We start from the raw sequence: 18,191 nt of genomic DNA on the forward strand, positions 1-18,191 counted from the left end.
GCAATAATGATGCTGGTCATGTTACATTCAAACATGGGATTTTAGGTGGGGATGAAATTCAGATTTCATGCAAAAATGTTTTGTAGTTACAAAAAAATTGTGATCTTTGCTTATAAAAGAAGATAAATGTAGCACCAAACGCTACCAACTACATCAGCTCTGAGAAACCTGAGGGAGAGGGTACATCATTGTTGACATCATTCTGCGGAGGAACATCAGAAGCAGTTGAGGGACCTGGAAGCGGATGCTCTTGGGATGTGGAGGCACTGTGCTGAATGACTTTTTAAATGTTTCTTTCAGTATCATCTGTCTCATTAACAGGGTTTTTGTCGTAGCGATCTTTCTTTGATTTTATAAACTGATTTCTGTTCTGTTGTGAATACATGTTACCCTAGCCCTTCAAATTTTATGCTGTTTTGTGATCAGTAGATGCTTTATCACTACAAATCTTTAAAAATGTAATGCCATGCCATGCCATGCTCTTAAATTTCTGCAACTAGCCCGATGAATATTCACACTTCAATTTTCAGTTCATCATGATAGATCTTTGCTTGTTTCATGATTGTATTCCGTTAAGTGGCATATGTTCACACCACTGACAAATCCACTGTTACAGTATAAAATTGAGATCTTTGATTTTTGCTTTATGCAATGTTTTTCTATTTTTCATTAACTTTTGCTCCTTACTTTCGGCGTGGAACTTCAACAGTTTGTCTTTCTGTTTCTTCAGGTCATGGATGGTGGTCATTCCAGCACCATTCTCTTCAGTCCGTCTGTCTTCCACTCTTGTCTTTTTGTGTCTTCTCACTTGCCTATTACCACCTCCATGGTCTCCTCCTTTCCTTTCTCCCATGGTCCACTCTCCTCTCCTATCGGATTCCATCCTCCTCAGACGTTTGTCTTTCCTAACCACCTGGTTTCACCTAAAACCTTTGAGCTATCATCCTCCTCCTCTCCCCACATTTTTTATTCAGGTGTCTTCCCCCTTTCTTTCCAGTCCCAAAGATGGGTCTGTCCTGAAATGTTGACTGTTTATTCATTTCCACAGATGCTGTCATACCTGCTGAGTTCCTGCAGTGTTTCGTGTGTTCCTCTGTCAGATGCTGTGTTATACAGTTGCATGAAAAAGTTTGTGAACCCTTATAATTATCTGTTTTTTCCAATAATTATTCATAAAATGTGGTCTGATCTTCAGCTGAGTCACAATAATAGACAAACACTATCTGTCTAAACTAATAACACAAACGTTTGTACTTTTCATGTCTATATTGAATTCATTGTTTAGTCATTCACAGTCTAGGCTGGAAAAGGTATGTTAACCCTTATATTTAATGACTGGTAGAACCTCCTTTAGCAGCAATAACCTCCACTAAATGTTTCCTCTAGCTGCTGATCAGATATGCACAATGGAGAGGAAGAATTTTAAACCATTGCTCCATACAAAGCTGTTTCAGTTCATCAGTATTTCTGGGAAATCTTGCATGAACAGCCCTCTTCAGGTCATGCTACAGCATCTCAATTGGGTTATTGTCTGGACTTTAACTTGGCCATTCCAAAACACAAAATATCTTCTTTTTAAACCATTCTGTTGTTGATTTACTCTTGTGTTTTAGATCATTGTCTGGTTGCATCATCTGACTTCTATTAAGCTTCAGGTGATAGACCACGACCCTGGCATTCTCCTATAAAATGTCCTGACACAATTTTGAATTCATTGTTCCCTCAACGATTACAAGCTGTCCAGACCCTGAGGCAGCAAAACAGCCAAGCATCCCCAAACCATGATTTCCTTCCACCATGCTTCATAGTTGGTTTGAGGTTTCGGTGTTGGTGTGCAGTGCCCTTTTTCCTCCAGACATAGAGGTGTGCATTTATGCCAAGGTGTTCAACTTTAGTCTCATCTGTCCACAGAACTTCGTCCCAGAAACATTGTGGAACACCCAGATGGTCTTTTGCAAACTTGAGATGAGCAGCAATGAATTTTTTGGAGAGCTGTGCTTCCTCTGTGGTGTCCTTTCATGAACACCATTCTTGTTCAGTGTTTTTCTTATAGCGGACACCTGAGCAGACACTTTAGCGAGTTCTGGAGATTTCTGCAGGTCTTTTGTTGTTAGCGTTGGGTTCTTTTTCACCTCCTCCAGCATTCATTGATCGGAAGGCTGCCTCCAAATAGCTTTTGTAGAAGGCATTACCCACATTTTTTTTGTAACCTAGACTGTGATTGTTTAAATGTACTCAGTACTGACTTGAAGAAGTACAATTGTTTGTGTGGTATTAGTTTAGGCAGATTGTCTTTGTTGATTATTGTGACAGATGAAAATCAGATCACATTTTATGAGGAATTAATGCAGAAAACCAGTTAATTGCAAATGGTTCACAAACCTTTTCTTGCAACTGTAGATAGACCTAAATGCTTCCTCTTTTTTCATTTCATTATTACTCATAGGAGTAACTGCAGGCCTTTTCATATTTTCAACATATCTTCACAACTCAGAGCAGAGAATAAGTGCAAAACACACGATAATCACTGAGGAATGCATGAAGATCTGGCTGTGATGACTGATGAAAACAGGCGCCAAGAGGTCCCCACTCAGGATATGTGAGGTCACTTCTCAGAACTGTCTGTGTTGCGTAGAGACCTGTGTATCACCTGGGAACTTTGCCAGTGCCTTGTGAAATTGTCCATTTGTGGCATCGTGTCAGTGCTCAAAAATTTGGATTTCAAAGGATTTTTGGATATTCAGATAAGGGGTGCTAAATTTGTAGCAAAGTAAATATTTTTGGCAGGTGAAATGTACTGTTGAAAAATTAGGAAAATTTCTTATGAATATAACTATTTGGTGTAGGAATACTTGTTGCCCTCTGGGTACATGAAATTAAAATTGTACTCCTTTACTCATACTTAACATCTGTTAGTATCTCCTTTTGTTGATTTGAAAGTGAGGTAAACTTGTGTTAATATTGTTAGGTGCGGTCAAAAGGCTGCATTTGTGAGAGGTTGTATCACAAATGGCCACTGTCACAGCTCAGAGCTTATTAACCTATATTGAAGAAGAGAACGTCAGTGCTTTCAAGGCATTGCTGGAGAAGTACAAGGATGTGGATGAAAGAAATGAGGTAGGAAGTTGATTATACTTAATTGAAGTTGCTGCTTGTGCATTTTATTTCATATTTTCAGGTAGAGGTAAAGAACTTGATATTCACAATTGATCTACAAATAAATTGGAGAAGAAAATGCTATTTTTTTTGTTATTATTTTAGAAATGCTAATACTAGAAATTGCTGTTACTTTGACTCCCTTAGCCAACAGTCAAGTGAAGATTTGTCCCAGTTTTGTTCTGTAACTGGTGGATTGAAGATGTCTGAGACTTTCAAGGGACATGTTTTCCTCTGATTTTATTTTTTTTCCCTCTGCTCTTGCATATATTCTGTAAGCACCTTGGCTGCTTGGTGACTCTTGAGACCTAAATTGAAATCTACATTTTTTTTCTAATTTTGGTTAACGCTAAACTTTGAGTTGAAACCTTTGGATTTCTGAGTGAAATAATTATTTAGTCATATGGCTGTATCCACAGTTATAGTCTGCTTTCGGACTGGAGCCTGAGAGCTATGCCTCCCATTTGGTTGACTGACTGCTTTCAAGGAAAGTGGCAATTTATACAGTTTAGTCAGTTAAGAAGAATTTGGGGATTATGTCATCAATTGTTTTCCTTCCTTAAATCCAACCTCCAAGGTTAGGGTGGTATTGAGAAATGCTTTTTTTTAGGTGAGCTTTAAATTGACATGGTGCTTTGCATTTTCAAGAACACCATTAATCACTCTTAATCAAGTACATGCTCAGTCATGCTCAGAAATGTATTCAAGCTGAGAAAGCAAATCTTAATATCCTAACTTGCTGAAGAGGTAATTGGTTGTTTGATTACTTTGTTACATGCTCTTAAAAAGTGTAAGATGCCTGCAGAATACAAGGTATTGCTGTTACCTTATAATAAAAAATACTTAAAGTAGCTTGAATCTGTCAGAGTTGTGTTCATTTTTGGCAATAAATTGAATGATGAAACTATTTGATAATGATGAACAATTCTATCTGCAGATTGGGCAAACTCCATTAATGCTGGCAGCAGAGCAAGGAAATTTGGAGATAGTACAGGAATTGCTCAAGAAAGGAGCCAACTGTAACCTGGAAGATGTTGTAAGTAATTTTTGTATCTAATTTTGATAACGAAGATTTTTTTTTGCTTAAGTGGTATTTTCAAAATCACTTTCACTTGAGATTGTTTCATTTTTTACAGGATAACTGGACAGCTCTTATTTCAGCTGCAAAAGGAGGTCATCTAGAAATTGTAAGCGAACTTATTAATTTCAGTGCTAACCTGGAGCACAGAGATATGGTGAGTGTAAAATGAAACTCTTTTCCTGTTTTTCAAGTTGCGTTTGACCATGAATTATATTGAAAAATACAGTACTGTTCAAAAGTCTGAAGCACATATATATAGCTAGGGTACCCAAGACTTTTGCAGTGTATTTGTCAATGTGGAGTGGAGAGCATGTTTCTCAACCTGGTGGGAGAAAAGGATGTTGCTAATAGTGAGTGGAATGCTGTGGGAAGGTTTGGGACAGGTGGCAGAGAAGGAGTGTTGAGGAGAGGGAATGGCCTGGGTGCATTCACACTAAGCCCTGAGGCACCAGATAAGGTCATTTGTTTCCAAACAATTGGTTTATTGATCATTACAGAATGTCTCTCTGGCACTTTCCCTCTCCCTCCCCTCTCCCTGCCGCCTTCCCACTCTCAGTCCACACTAGAGACCCATATCAGTTTGTCATCACTCACATAAATCATGAAATTTGTTTTATTTTTGCAGCAGCAGTACAGAGCAATACATAAAATGAATATAGTACTGTGCAAAAATCGTGCGCATCCTGGCTATATATGTGCCTAAGACTTTTGCACAGTATAGTATATGAACATAGCAGTTTGAATAAAGACCAGAATAACTTGTACTGATTGAGGTTAATAAAGCTTATCATTAAACAAAATTGAATGTTGAAATAAATTTGCAACTTCATATTTAATTCAAACTGGCTAGATATTTCAGTAATGAAAAATCTTTCCTTTGTATATAATGCATGATTAAATTGAGAATACATGGGAAGCAATATCCTTCTCATGTACCTTTTAATTTTGTTGTGGAATGTAAACTATGCTTTGGCACCCCAAGTTGGATTGCAAATTAACAGCATCATTGAGTGAGTGGGATACAAATTTATTCAGTGAATCTAGTGTTTTTATCTTGGTTAGCCTGTGTAAGGTGAGGTGGTGATCTGTCCTGATAACTGACTCTGAAAAAGTTAATTGCCTGTTTGCTTCAACATTATAAATTATGTTGGCAAAAGGAATATAAAAAGAAAATGATGTTTATATTGCAGTCATAAAATTGAAAATTGATCTTGGGGTAACTAGTGCTAAATGCACAATGTATAATATTGCTTTGCTTTCAATGTTTGGTTCTGTTTAAGTAAGAGTTTGAACTTCAAAGGTGGAAAGAAGAATTATTGCTTCTGTGTTGCATGTTTATTTTAGCACCTTAGACTTTGCATAAATTTCTACCCTCATATTTTTCTGTCAACCCAAATCTTAAATATAATTGTGTTTTTTGTTTTGGCAAGTTTAATCAGCAGCGCTTATTGCAGGAGATGCATAGCTGTTTAATACTCAAAAACAGAATGAAATTTGTAATTTTAGGTGAACCTACAGCATATTATTCAGGAAAAATATATGTAGCTTTAAAATTTGAACCGAACAGATGATTAAGGCCATTAATATAAAAGGTGAGCAGAGTAACAATGTTTGGATTGAATTTGTTTCATATGCTTCTCCAAATCTTAATAATTAAATGTATATATACAAATTTGCTTCTTGCTGGATGTGTTTTTTTTGATAAAAGGGGAGTAGGAATAGACCTATTAATATTTATAAATTGCTCTGATTTTACACTATATGTTGTAGGGTGGTTGGACTTCCCTTATGTGGGCAGCGTACAAAGGTCATACGGAAATTTCACGACTATTACTTGAGAAAGGTGCAAACCCAAATATTACTGGACAGGTGAGTGATTTTCCTCTGGGCAGTGCTGGAGGTAACCACATACATACCTTGATATCAATTCTCTTTGGTATATTTGATATGGGCTTCTACCTGCTATATTACACCTTGCAAACTGTGTACCCATAATGGGCATTGGAAAATCAGAGTTTACAGGTTATTGATCTAAATACTGCTATGTATGATTGGTTTCAAAACTTTGAGATCTCTATTTCTTTTCATAGTACTTTACTTACTGTTGTTCATAGCCTTGTGGTTTTCAGTGGTATTTTTTTTAAATAGTAATTTGGTAATTTTGGTTTTGTCAGTTGCATACAGTTTGAAATGGTATTTTGTAGACTTTGGCTATTTTATTTCCTACATTTTATATACTTGATAATTTTTTGTGTTCTCACATCTCAGCATGTTTCAAAAGCAGTCATTTAATCTAAGTGTTACTTTAATCCACAGTATAGTGTTTACCCTATCATATGGGCAGCTGGACGAGGACATCATGAAATTGTTAAACTTCTACTGCAGCATGGTGCCAAAGTCAACTGTTCTGACAAGGTAAATATGTGATTTAGAATCCTTCATATAAGCTTATGCATTGGAGTGTATCAAAAATATAGTTTTCTTTATTTGATCAACAGGAAATCCTGTAAGATTTTTGTCTGCATGATTCAAGAGTGATATTTGAGATTTAACAGAAATAAACTTGAAAATTACAATCAGAGGAATTACAGTTACCCTTACCAGCAAGGAGGAAGACTTGATGTTCAAATTATTTCCTCTCTCTAAATGATGTGCTAACAATCTGAGTTGTGTGGTTTTTGTATTTATTTATGTTTTGTGTATTTGAAACAAATTTTCTTTTATCATCCGGCTTCCTAGCAGAGGCTATTAAAGTGACCTGTTGGCCAGAAGGTTAGATCAGTAATAGATCGATTTGAAGGAGAGATCGATTTTAGAAGTGCACCCTGGGGGGGGGGGGGGGGTGAGAAAAAGGATGATTTCAGGAAATTATAGTTTGTGATATTGCATTAACTTTTGTTAGTTTTCACTGTAAGGATAGTGCATGGTTATGAATATTTGCATGAGCATCCAAATGGGGGTTGCTCTCGCACTAGCATTTTTTTTAAACCTATGTAAGCTTCTTTTCTCTGGCAGAATCCATCATTGTTTGATTTTCCATTATATGGAATATAAAACACTGGAGTTGGATCAGTTTAGATTTTTTTTTGCTTTTTATCTTAAATTTGATCGTAAAACCCAGCCTATTTCTGTCTGCCATTCAATACTGGAATGCTGTGATTTCTAACTTTTAGTTAAAAAAGAGTATAATGCAATAATTAAACTACTCAAAGGCATGAGACAAAAATACAATGAGTTTCAAGCTTTAAACCTATTGATGTTCTACTTCAATATGCACTGGTATATTCTCAAATAGAAACTATTTACAAGCTATCAGAAGAAACAATTCAAGCTCTGTTTTGCACTGTCCCAGAATAATATAAGCTTGGCTGTTAATCTTGAAGATCCGTAGTCTGAACGTTGACTGCTGCTGAGTAGTAATGTTAGGTTTTGTGTCTCATGATACGGATTGTGTTTAATTCGTAGACTAGAAGGTAGCAGTTCAGTCCATCATGTTGGTACTAGTTCTGTGAGAGCGCTGGCATTTATTTATACTTTCCTGTTTCCTCTTTATTTTTCAATTATTTACTCAATTATTGTCCTAAATTTCACTACTTTTTTTTTTGTAACCTTTTTATGATCCATGTGAAAGAAAGTTGATCGTCACTGGGATATTTTCACTTTTTATGAGACGTCTTTTGTTTAGCAATCTGGAATAATTTTGCAATAGCTGAGGTTACTTTAACTGGAAGAATGAAGAGCATCTTCCTAAATAAATGATGCATCTTTATTGCAAACTTTGTACTAAGATATTAAACAGTTTTTAGTGATAAAATATACTTGGAATGGAAGAATTGTGGTGAAATGTTAGATTTTTTTTTCCAAAGTAATTTGTTTGATTATTAACTGGAGGGTAAATTATTTTAGGAGGATTTTGATCTAGAATTTTATTTGAAATTTAAGTAGAAAAATAGCAGTTAACAAGTTTTATGTTTGTTTATAAAGATGTCGCATAACTTTCTATTTACAAAGCACTGGTTTTCTAATAACTTCTGCCAAAATTGAGTGAAGAATTTAGTAGACTAAGAAAACATAACTTGCTGTAACCAGTGTATAAACAACAACAAAAGCAATGATTACCAAAGTGACTTTTTAAAAAAAAAAATAATTCAAATGCATGTTTAATTGTTATTTGCCTTACGTGAATAAGAATTATAATCGTGTCTTTGGGAAGGAATTGCTGTTGGTTCTGAAAATCATTTGGATAAATATTCGTAGATCATGAACAGCTTGTTTCTCAATCTGAACTATAGAATCCATTGAAATAATACATTTGAGATTATTTTAGTGTGTTTTCTCGAATGTTTTTTTTAGTATGGAACAACTCCATTAATCTGGGCTGCACGAAAGGGTCATCTCGAGTGTGTGAAACACTTATTGGAAATGGGTGCGGATGTTGATCAAGAAGGCGCAGTATGTATCTGCAGTGGTTTTTGTTTAATGTCAAATGTGGTTTTAAATGGGTTTTGAAATTTGAAGTCTAAATAACGTATGTTAATATTTATAATGCATAGTGAAATGCTCTTGATTTTCCATTTTAAGATGACACTGGTGAAGTACAGATCCACAGGGACCTCTGCTGTTTATGATGTATGAAAATGTAGATGGGTGGGTTAGTAAGTTTGTGGAAGATGCCAAGATTGGTGGAGTTGCGGACAGTGTAGAAGACTAGCAAAGAATACAGCGAGGTATACACCAGTTGCAGATATGGACAGTGAAATTGCAGATGGAGTTTAACCCAGATTGAGGGTTGCACCTTGGTAGGGCAAATGCAAGGAGACGGTACATTGTTAAAGGCAAGATTGTAAAGTGTTGCAGAGCAGAAAGACCTTGGCATCCACGTTCATAGCTCCTTGAAAGTGGCTACACAGGTCTATCAGGTAGTTAAGAAGGCTTATGGAATGCTTGTTTTTATTAGTCTAGGTACTGAGTTCAAAAGTCAAGAGGTTATGTTGGGACTTTATAAACCTCTGCACTGGAGTATTGCATATCGTTCTAGTCGCTCCACTATAGCAAGGATGTTGAGGCTTTAGAGAGGGTGCAGAAGAGGTTTACCAGGATGCTGCCTTGTTTAGAGGGCATGTGCTATCAAGAGAGGCTGGATAAACTTGGGCTGTTTTCTCTGGAGTGCCAGAAGCTGAGGGGAGATCTAATAGAGGTTTATAAGATTATGAGAGGCATAGATAGAGTAGACAGTAAGTATGTTTCCCAGGGTTGAAATGTCTAATACCAGAGGGAATACATTGAAGGTGAGAGTCGGTAGGTTTAAGGGAGATGTGAGGATTAAGTTCTTCTTATTCAGAGTTGTGGATATCTGGAATGCGCTGCTTGGTATGGTGGTAGAGGTAAATACATTAGAGGCTTTTGAGAGACGTTTGGATAGGCACACAGATGTAAGGAAGATGGAGAGATATGGACATTGTGTCAGTAAGCGGGATTAGTGTTTGGGTGTTTTTGATTTGCTTTTCAGTTGGTTTGGCACAATATTGTGGGCCAAATGGCCTGTTCCTTTGTTGTACTCTTCTATGTTATCACACATTTGTCCTATATATGTGCTATATAATAGAACTCTTTAAAACCTGAAGAAATTTTCTTGGTGGGTTTTTTACTTTTGCAATAGCAGAAGCTTGTGTTGCTGCCCCACACAATCCAAGAAATAATTTCTTATTTTGTGCTAATGTTGCACTAAGCTTTTCACAATTGAATAAACTACTTTTCCATGTTAAATTAATAGTTTTTGTTTAGGGATTGTATTACACCTTTCAAGTTTCTGCCTTCTCTAAAGTTCAAAGGAAAAACAAATTCCCTACCTGTTTTTGCCTTTTTTTTTAATTTGTGGAACTTTCAAAGCTAATAGCAAGTTGTTTCTCAATTTATTTGTTAACCTTTTAATCTTTTTAAAAAATATCTTAAATTGTCTTTTGCAAATAAATAAGACTCAATTTGGTCACTTGCTGCGCGAGGAGTATGTAACTTCCTGATTCACTCTGTCAAAAGGTGTTGCGTCACCTTCGTAGGATTTTGTTTGACAATACTTGCAGATTTTTGGGAATGTATTATGTCCACCTGTACGAGGTACATTCTTCTTGTACCCCAAACTCCCCAGAAGTTCATTGTAATGTACAAGTATCTGTTCCATTTTTTTTCTCGCTTCACCCCTGACTAATGCTCTTCATTCTCTACACATACTGAGTTTAAAACCTAAATTAACATATATTAGCTATCTCCTCATTAGGAGGATATGAGATTGTAGACAAACTAAAGTTATTAACATTAGGAAAGTATTATTTCAAGCTTTTTTAAAATTGAACTTTCTTTGCTCGTGCCTTTTTGTAGAACTCCATGACAGCTTTAATAGTGGCTGTTAAAGGCGGCTACACTGAAGAAGTGAAAGAATTGCTAAAGCGCAATCCAAATGTCAATTTGACTGATAAAGATGGAAATACAGCTTTGATGATTGCTGCAAAGGAAGGTCACATTGAGACTGTTCAGGATCTGTTAGATGCTGGTACTTATGTCAACATCCCTGACAGGGTTTGTACATTTTTCTTTCTTTTACAGTGGTATGTTTTCAGAAAATTTTAATTGAAACTAACCACATCAGTATAAATATTCTTTTTGATATTATAATCTTGGAAAAAATGTGCATTTTGCAACTTTAAGCTTCCAGCTGCTTGTAACTAGTAATGTATTATTTGTATACTAGTTGAAATATAACATTTGTTTATGATTTTAATTATAGTTTGATAACAGGTTTTTTAATTATTGGAGCTTTCTACTAAGAGATATTGCAATCTTAAGTTCACCTTAGACTGTCTTTATTTCCTTCTCATTTTTTAAATTTCTGTTCACACTGTCCCTTCCCAAACTAACTGCCTGGGCATTTGTATCTTTTGTAGTTGCCCCTTCCCATCACCAACACCCCCCCCCCCAACCCCATACATGCATGTGCACAAGTGTAACCATTAAGATTCAAAGAGAAATACAGGTACTTTGGCCCATCAGCCACAAAGCACCCACTTACAATAATTCTATATTATTTCCATTTTGTTCTATCCTACATTCACATCAACTCTTCCCAGAATATACTGTACTGTGTATCTACAAATTTGGAGTAATTTACTGTGGCCAATTAATCTGCCAACCTGCATATTCTTGGCATGTTGGAGAAAATTGGAGCACATGAAAGAAACCCATGTGGTCACGGAGAGAATGTGCAAACTCCACACAGATACACTGAGGTCAGGATTGAATCTGGGTCAATGGAGCTGGGAGGAGGCAGCTCTGGGAGCAATTCCACTATGTCAGTCATCACTATGTACATCATGTTTTGGGGTTTAACTATCTTTTTTTTTTTTGCCTGCCAAAGGCTTAAACTGACTTCAGTTTGACCTCTTACAATAGAATTCAATTACTATGTCGTTTTGCTTTTATATTCTTAATTCTCATTGATGTGAAATTGTATATGGGAGAATTCTCCATAAACATTTGTTTTTCAGAGTGGTGATACCGTACTAATTGGTGCTGTTAAAGGGGGCCATGTAGAGATCGTGAGGGCTCTACTGCAGAAATATGCTGACATAGATATAAAAGGGACGGTAAGTCAAAACATACCTATAGGTTGAGATAATTAATTTCATTAATGTTAGAGCAGACAGGTTTTACACAAAATTGGAGATCATGACTGATCACATGCTTTCTGCAACAGCATTGTTTCTCTACTCATGGAGAAGGATATTCTGTACAAGGCAATGGGTCAGGGTTATGGAATGTGAGCAAAGAAAATATTCTAGATTTCCATCTGCTATTTACTGACTAGAAATTATTTCTACAGTGAATTATCTTGAAGAAATGTGCAGTGATACAGCACAGAAATAGGCCCTTTGGCCCAGCTAGTCCATGCCTACTAAGATTCCCATCTAAACATTTTCGCATGATTGGCCCATATTCCTCTAATATACCTCCTGTAGCTAATAAAATGGCCAGTGAGTGTAGTTTCGTGGTCTTCTGGCTGTCTCAACGTGTTGTGTAGTCAGAGATGCTCTTCGCATGCTTTTTTATGTGAGTCATTGTCACCTTGAACCAGTCTGGCCATTCTCCTCTGACCTCTCTCATTGACAAGGCATTTCTGCCGACTGGACTGCCGATCACCCGATGTTTTTTGTTTCTAGCACCATTCTCTAGACTTTACAGACATTTGTGAGTGAAAATCCCAGGAGATCAGTACTTTCTAAGATACTTAAAATCTGCCAAATGGCCTATCTCTGGTCCTACATCTTATAGGAGGTAAAAAAGGTATTCAATCATGATCGAATGGCGGAGCAGACTCGATGGGCCAAAAGGCCTAATTCTGGTGCTATGTCTTATCTTGTGGTCTTAAACCACCCCATATGGCACCAACAATCATTCCATGGTCAAAGTCACTTAGATTATATTTCTTCCCCATTTTGATGTTTGGTCTGAACAACAACTGAATCTTTTGGCCATGTCATTGAGTTGCTGCCACATAATTGGCTGATTAGATATTTGTATTACCAAGCAGGCGTTAGGGTGTACTAATAAAGTGGCCACTGAGTGTATATTTAGTTTCCTAGTAGACTTTGTCTTGGCTTGTACCAAAAGAATAGGTACTAGAAGATATTGAAGTAATTTCCTAGTTCAATTTTAAATGAGTGTTTTAAGGTGAAGTGTAAACTAGAGTTGTGAGATGGAGCCAGTACTACGGTATACCATTTCAGGTTCGTGGATGGGATTTCAAACTGGAGTCATCATACAACAAAGAATCTGGGCCTTTGGCCCACTGAGCATGTATTGGCCATCAAGCATCCATTTACGTTAATCCTATGTCAATCTTATTTTTATCCTCACATTTTGTCAACTTCACCAAAATTTTACCACTCAGTACACTATGGCAAATTAATGTACCAACGTGCCTGTCTTTGGGATGTGAAAGTAAACTGGAATATCTGGAGGAAACCTAATGACAGCATCAAAGGTCAGGATTGGTTCTGGATCATGGAAGCTGTGAGATAGCAGCAGAACTAGCTACACTACTGCATAAACAACATTTTTAAATAATTATCTGTATTCAACTTCGTGCCGTTGATTCAGGGAAATGAATAAGTTTGTTAGAATGCTGGAGGAAAAAGTGCAATTTTTATTATTTCCTTAGTTCCTGCCTCAAACACAATGATTTAGGGTACAATTTATATATAAGTAGGGCACATGGACAACAGAGCAACCGGTATTCGTATCTACCATCGCCAGACACTGCTACTGTACAGAAATCGCTCAAGAACAAACCTTCATGATGATCTGCTGGAGAAGCTACGCGACCTCTGCTTGCTGCGGGGACCAGGCCTCCAGTACTCGGTGTCGCCTGATGCAGGTGGCCGGGGGTGGGGACGTTGTAAGCAGTGTGTGAGGAAGCGGAAGCACAGCAAGCGGGCAGGGCTTCGTGCTAGGCTGAAAACAAACACTAGCCGGCCAGCTGTTCTGTCCATTCTGCTCTCCAATGTCCACTCCTTGGACAATAAATTGGAGTACATCCGACTCCAGCGGACTACTCGGCGTGAGTTTAGAGTCTGCTGCATTTTTGTTTTTACAGAAACGTGGTTCAGTGACAGAGTTCCAGACGCCGCCATTCAGCTAGACAGGCTCGCTATGTTTCAGGCCGACAGAGATGCAGCTCTGTGCGGTAAGCCTCGTGGTGGTGACTTGTGTGTATATATCAACATGGAATGGTACAAGAACTCTGTGCTAGTCTCTAGTTACTGCTCATTGCTAGTGGAGTTTGTGACTGTTAGATGCAGACCATTTTATTTACCATGGGAATTCACCACCGTCCGTATAGTCGGTGTCTACATTTCCCCCAGCTCTAGTGCTAAGGAGGCGCCCTGTGAACTGTATGAGGCTATTAGCGAACTGCAGAATGCACACCCTGATGGACTGTTTATTGTTGCCGGAGATTTCAACCATGCGAATCTCAAGTCAGTGCTCCCCAAATTCCATCAGCAACGAGAGGGACGAATGCGTTGGACCTTGTTTCTTCTTCCAATTGCATCAGCTGTTCATCTATCAGTTCTTGGTCACGGGATGCCAAAACCTCTTTAACATCATCTTCGTCAGCTTCCACAAGCCAAACTCTCTTTGTCCTTACTTCGTTCACCACGATCGAAACGCTTAATTATGTCCAGTTTTACGCTAAGTGTAACACCTTTATGAGCTCTTTTAGGCTTTTCCGATATCTTAGAACTCGTCTTGCAAACGGATGCTAAAAATAAATCGACATAAAGCACAGATGCTCAAAGGCACGTGTTTAAGCAATGCCGGCTAGAATGCCATTCCAAATCCGGGGGAGAGCGGCTGCTCGGGGCGCGCGCTGCTTTTCCCACACGCTACCTTTGTTCGTAACAGTGAAAACACCTTCTGTTAGCGAAAACAGGTAACTAATGTAGGTCTTTCTTAACAGTGAGGTTTCGTAAAGGGAATGTTTGAAAAGCGGGGGATACCTGTATATTGTAATTTGTCCTTTACTGTGCCTATTGTCTTGTTTATTAATTATTGTACTGCCTTGCACTGTTTTGTGCACTTTATGTAGTCCCATGTAGGTCTGAAGTCTAGTGTAGTTTTGTCTTGTTTCGGGTAGTCTAGTGTAGTTTTGTGTTGTTTCATGTAGCACCATGGTCCTGGAAGAACGTTGTTTCGTTTTTACTGTGTACTGTACCAGTAGTTATGGTTGAAATGACAATAAAAGCGACTTGACTGGACTTGATATTTGAATCACAGCTACAACATTTTAGCTTTGTTTAATGGTGATAAAGAAAGTAAACAAGGTCCTTATTGCCACTTCATAGCAATAGGCTTTATCTGAAAAGTAATTAATGTTGTGGGAAAAAATGTGCTCAAATGGAACACAAGTCCTCACAATGTTACAATGATGACCAAATAACATTTTCCAGTAATGACTGGAAAATTCTGACAACAGATAGAATAAGACAATTCACTTTTGAGTGTTGTAGAATGATGGATAAATATTCTTTGTTGTAAAGTCAGCCTCTGAGTTAATTTTGACATAAAATTGAATTTTGATTTGCATGGTCCAAAAAAAATGGAAGCTCTTCTTATGACCCCACTTTCAACAAAGTAAATATTGAGTGATACTGAATTTTAATTAAACTTTTGTTATCATTTCTTCTCACAATGTGTTTAGGATAATAAAACAGCTCTGTACTGGGCTGTAGAGAAAGGAAATGCAACCATAGTAAGAGATATTCTTCAGTGCAATCCTGACACAGAAATCTGCATTAAGGTATGACTAGATATTTACCAGAATCATTACAGTATTAAATAACTTTGATGTTTTTGCATTTTTTTTCTTTTCAACCTATTCTAAGAAGGAATAGTCCAATTTGCATACATCTTGACACTACTGATGCAGTAACTTTTATTATGCAGTGGATCTTTTTCCCAATTTGCAGTTCTAACTTGAATGATGACTTGAATAGTATTAGCAAATTTAAGATGCTTGTTTTTGCTTCCCACTTGTGAAATTTTATTGTTATATTTGTGAGGCTGTATAATTTCTGGTATTAGTCAATCTATTTTTAGGCTTTGTAGAACAGATTTTACTTAATGTGTATTTACTACTTCGTATAAAAATCATTGCAGTGAGAAATTATTTTGTGAATTATGAACCAGCACATGTTCTGGCCAACCTAAGCTGCTCTATAAACAGTTTCATAAAAATGACACTTAATATTGCCCTTCCTTATCTTAGTGAAGTTATTACATTTGCTTATTTATTCTTCATTGAATAACTGACAGAAATTAAATGACTCGTTCTTAAAAGGCAATGTGCTCCTTTTCTCTCAATGAAATATGATCTGTAGCTTCCAAACAATCTCTTGTCCAAACAAAAGGTTTGGGCTTGCTATGCTGAATTTGTCCATTTTTCTGTAATAATGCAATATTTTTTTCCATTTCTTAATTTCTCCTGGTACGTTTCATATGCCACTGAACTCATTCTTGCCTGCTTCTCCTTTCTACTTTGTACACCTGCTGCTTATTTCTCAGTCCATAAAACTGGATAAGGAGATGTTCTATGTATTTTACTTCCTCAGAGCTCAGGATTCTTCAATGTACTCTTACAATTTTCAATTCTAGTAACACTTTCAGAAATCTAAGCATGCATGAAAAACATAATTGACTTGATATATCACAAGATCTGCTGTGTTATTTCATTTGGGTTTGACCTATCTCTTTCTTCTGGTAAAATACTCTTTCTGTGCCGTCTTCAATTGTCCTGAATTTTTTAAAAAGTGTGTAAAGACTTATTTAGTTGTTAGTAATACTAATTCTGTTTCCCTGTCATTTTGATGTTACATTACACTCAAACCACTGGATAACATAGAAGGAAATTGAACAAATGCCTTGCTGCCTTATAGGAATGTTCCATTAATTGTGAGAAGTGTACAGAAAGCTTTTTTGTGCTTAGTTTGTATAATCCCTAGCCTGATTAGCTCTGGGTATATTAACTGGAACCTTTTGTTTTCTTAATACCTCTAATGGTATTTGTCATCGCCATTTCGTTTATTTGAATTTTCTTGTCATCTCTAGTATGTGATATTTTGTATTACAATCTTTGTAAATGAAATCTTTAAATTGGAGTTCAATTAGTCTATTATTTCAGTTTTTAAGCTCGTAATTGGTGGTTGCTGGGAAGTTATTTAGAATAAGATCCTTGACAATTGCCATGAAAACTTGCTTTATGGCAATATTGTCAACAAATAGAGTGGCATTATTTGTTAAGTTATATAATTCTTCTGGTACTGAACTTAAAATGAACAGAAGGCTATTTGCTTCACTTTCAGGATGGTGAGACGCCGCTCATTAAAGCAACTAAAATGCGAAATATTGAGATAGTTGAACTTTTATTGGACAAGGGTGCTAAAGTGTCTGCAGTAGATAAGGTAATAATTGCTCTTCTATGCAATTGATAAGTAAAATTAATACTATATTGTAATGTTATGTTATTTTTACTGGTTGAGAGAAGAGAGCTTTTTAAACTTGCTCTGGAAATATTGTATGAAATTTTAGATCTGCAATAGAAGACAATTTAGCAGATAATCTTGGAGAGCTTTGAAATAGTGTAATTCTGATTTTGCTGGCAAGAGTGAATTGCTAATTTGGGGTCTAAGATGGCTATTATGCATATCTCTAAATTCTGAGTATTTTAGGCGACAGGGAAAATGGAGTTAGTATCAGTGTGTACTTTTTAATAGGGATGGTTAAAACGCTTCTTTCTATGCTCTACAACTCTATCACTTTTACTGAGATATTTTGAACTGAAAATAGAAATTAGTGTAAGCAGTTGTACTACTAAACAATTATTTATGCTTCTCTTTTATTGCTTTCCATAACTTCATCATTTGTTCACTGGGCTCTTGAAAAAAGGTAGAAGTTAATTGAAATTTTAAGTTGTCTAATGTAATGCATACATATAGAGTAGTATTTAGGGCCTTGCAAGAAATAAAAGCCTTTTTGCAGATGTAATGTTAATATAGAAAGTACTATTTTTGAAGTATTGCAGAAGATTGGTATGATTTTTCTTTGTTTCGGGATTTCATTTCATATACTTTCATGTGATGGCAATAATTTAGGTCAAACATAATTTTCATAAATTACTGTTGGATAAATATTACACAGCAGCTGTTTTGGTAAGGCTCAGTAAATTTTAAGCATTCTTTTAAAACTTGAACTAACTTTTATCATTTGCATTACTAATCTGCATTAATGCTGCCTTGTATTTAATTGTGTTTTATTATTTATGTAACCTCTTAACTGCATACACATCCATTTACTGTTCTTAATTTTCTTTTCTAAAATTAAATCCCAAAAATATAATTTTTTTACT

General features: G+C 36.4%; 1 protein-coding gene across 3 annotated transcripts in view; it reads left to right on the forward strand.

Moving 5' to 3' along the window:
* kidins220b (kinase D-interacting substrate 220b) overlaps positions 1-18,191 on the forward strand; it is a 95,033-nt gene that overhangs the window by 19,174 nt on the left and 57,668 nt on the right. For 2 of the 3 annotated variants that reach the window (XM_072251191.1, XM_072251192.1), the window contains exons 3-12: positions 2,969-3,117; positions 4,094-4,192; positions 4,293-4,391; positions 6,008-6,106; positions 6,554-6,652; positions 8,591-8,689; positions 10,613-10,810; positions 11,776-11,874; positions 15,489-15,587; positions 17,149-17,247. In XM_072251191.1, the coding sequence (XP_072107292.1) occupies positions 3,010-3,117; positions 4,094-4,192; positions 4,293-4,391; positions 6,008-6,106; positions 6,554-6,652; positions 8,591-8,689; positions 10,613-10,810; positions 11,776-11,874; positions 15,489-15,587; positions 17,149-17,247 (1,098 nt within the window). In that variant the 5' untranslated portion in view covers positions 2,969-3,009. Of the gene's footprint in view, positions 1-2,968; positions 3,118-4,093; positions 4,193-4,292; positions 4,392-5,755; positions 5,830-6,007; positions 6,107-6,553; positions 6,653-8,590; positions 8,690-10,612; positions 10,811-11,775; positions 11,875-15,488; positions 15,588-17,148; positions 17,248-18,191 lie in introns of those variants that run through there. The other variant, XM_072251193.1, reaches the window with a different exon arrangement.

The sequence above is a fragment of the Mobula birostris genome, chromosome 2 (genome assembly GCF_030028105.1).
Source record: "Mobula birostris isolate sMobBir1 chromosome 2, sMobBir1.hap1, whole genome shotgun sequence".
Lineage (NCBI taxonomy): Eukaryota > Metazoa > Chordata > Chondrichthyes > Myliobatiformes > Myliobatidae > Mobula > Mobula birostris.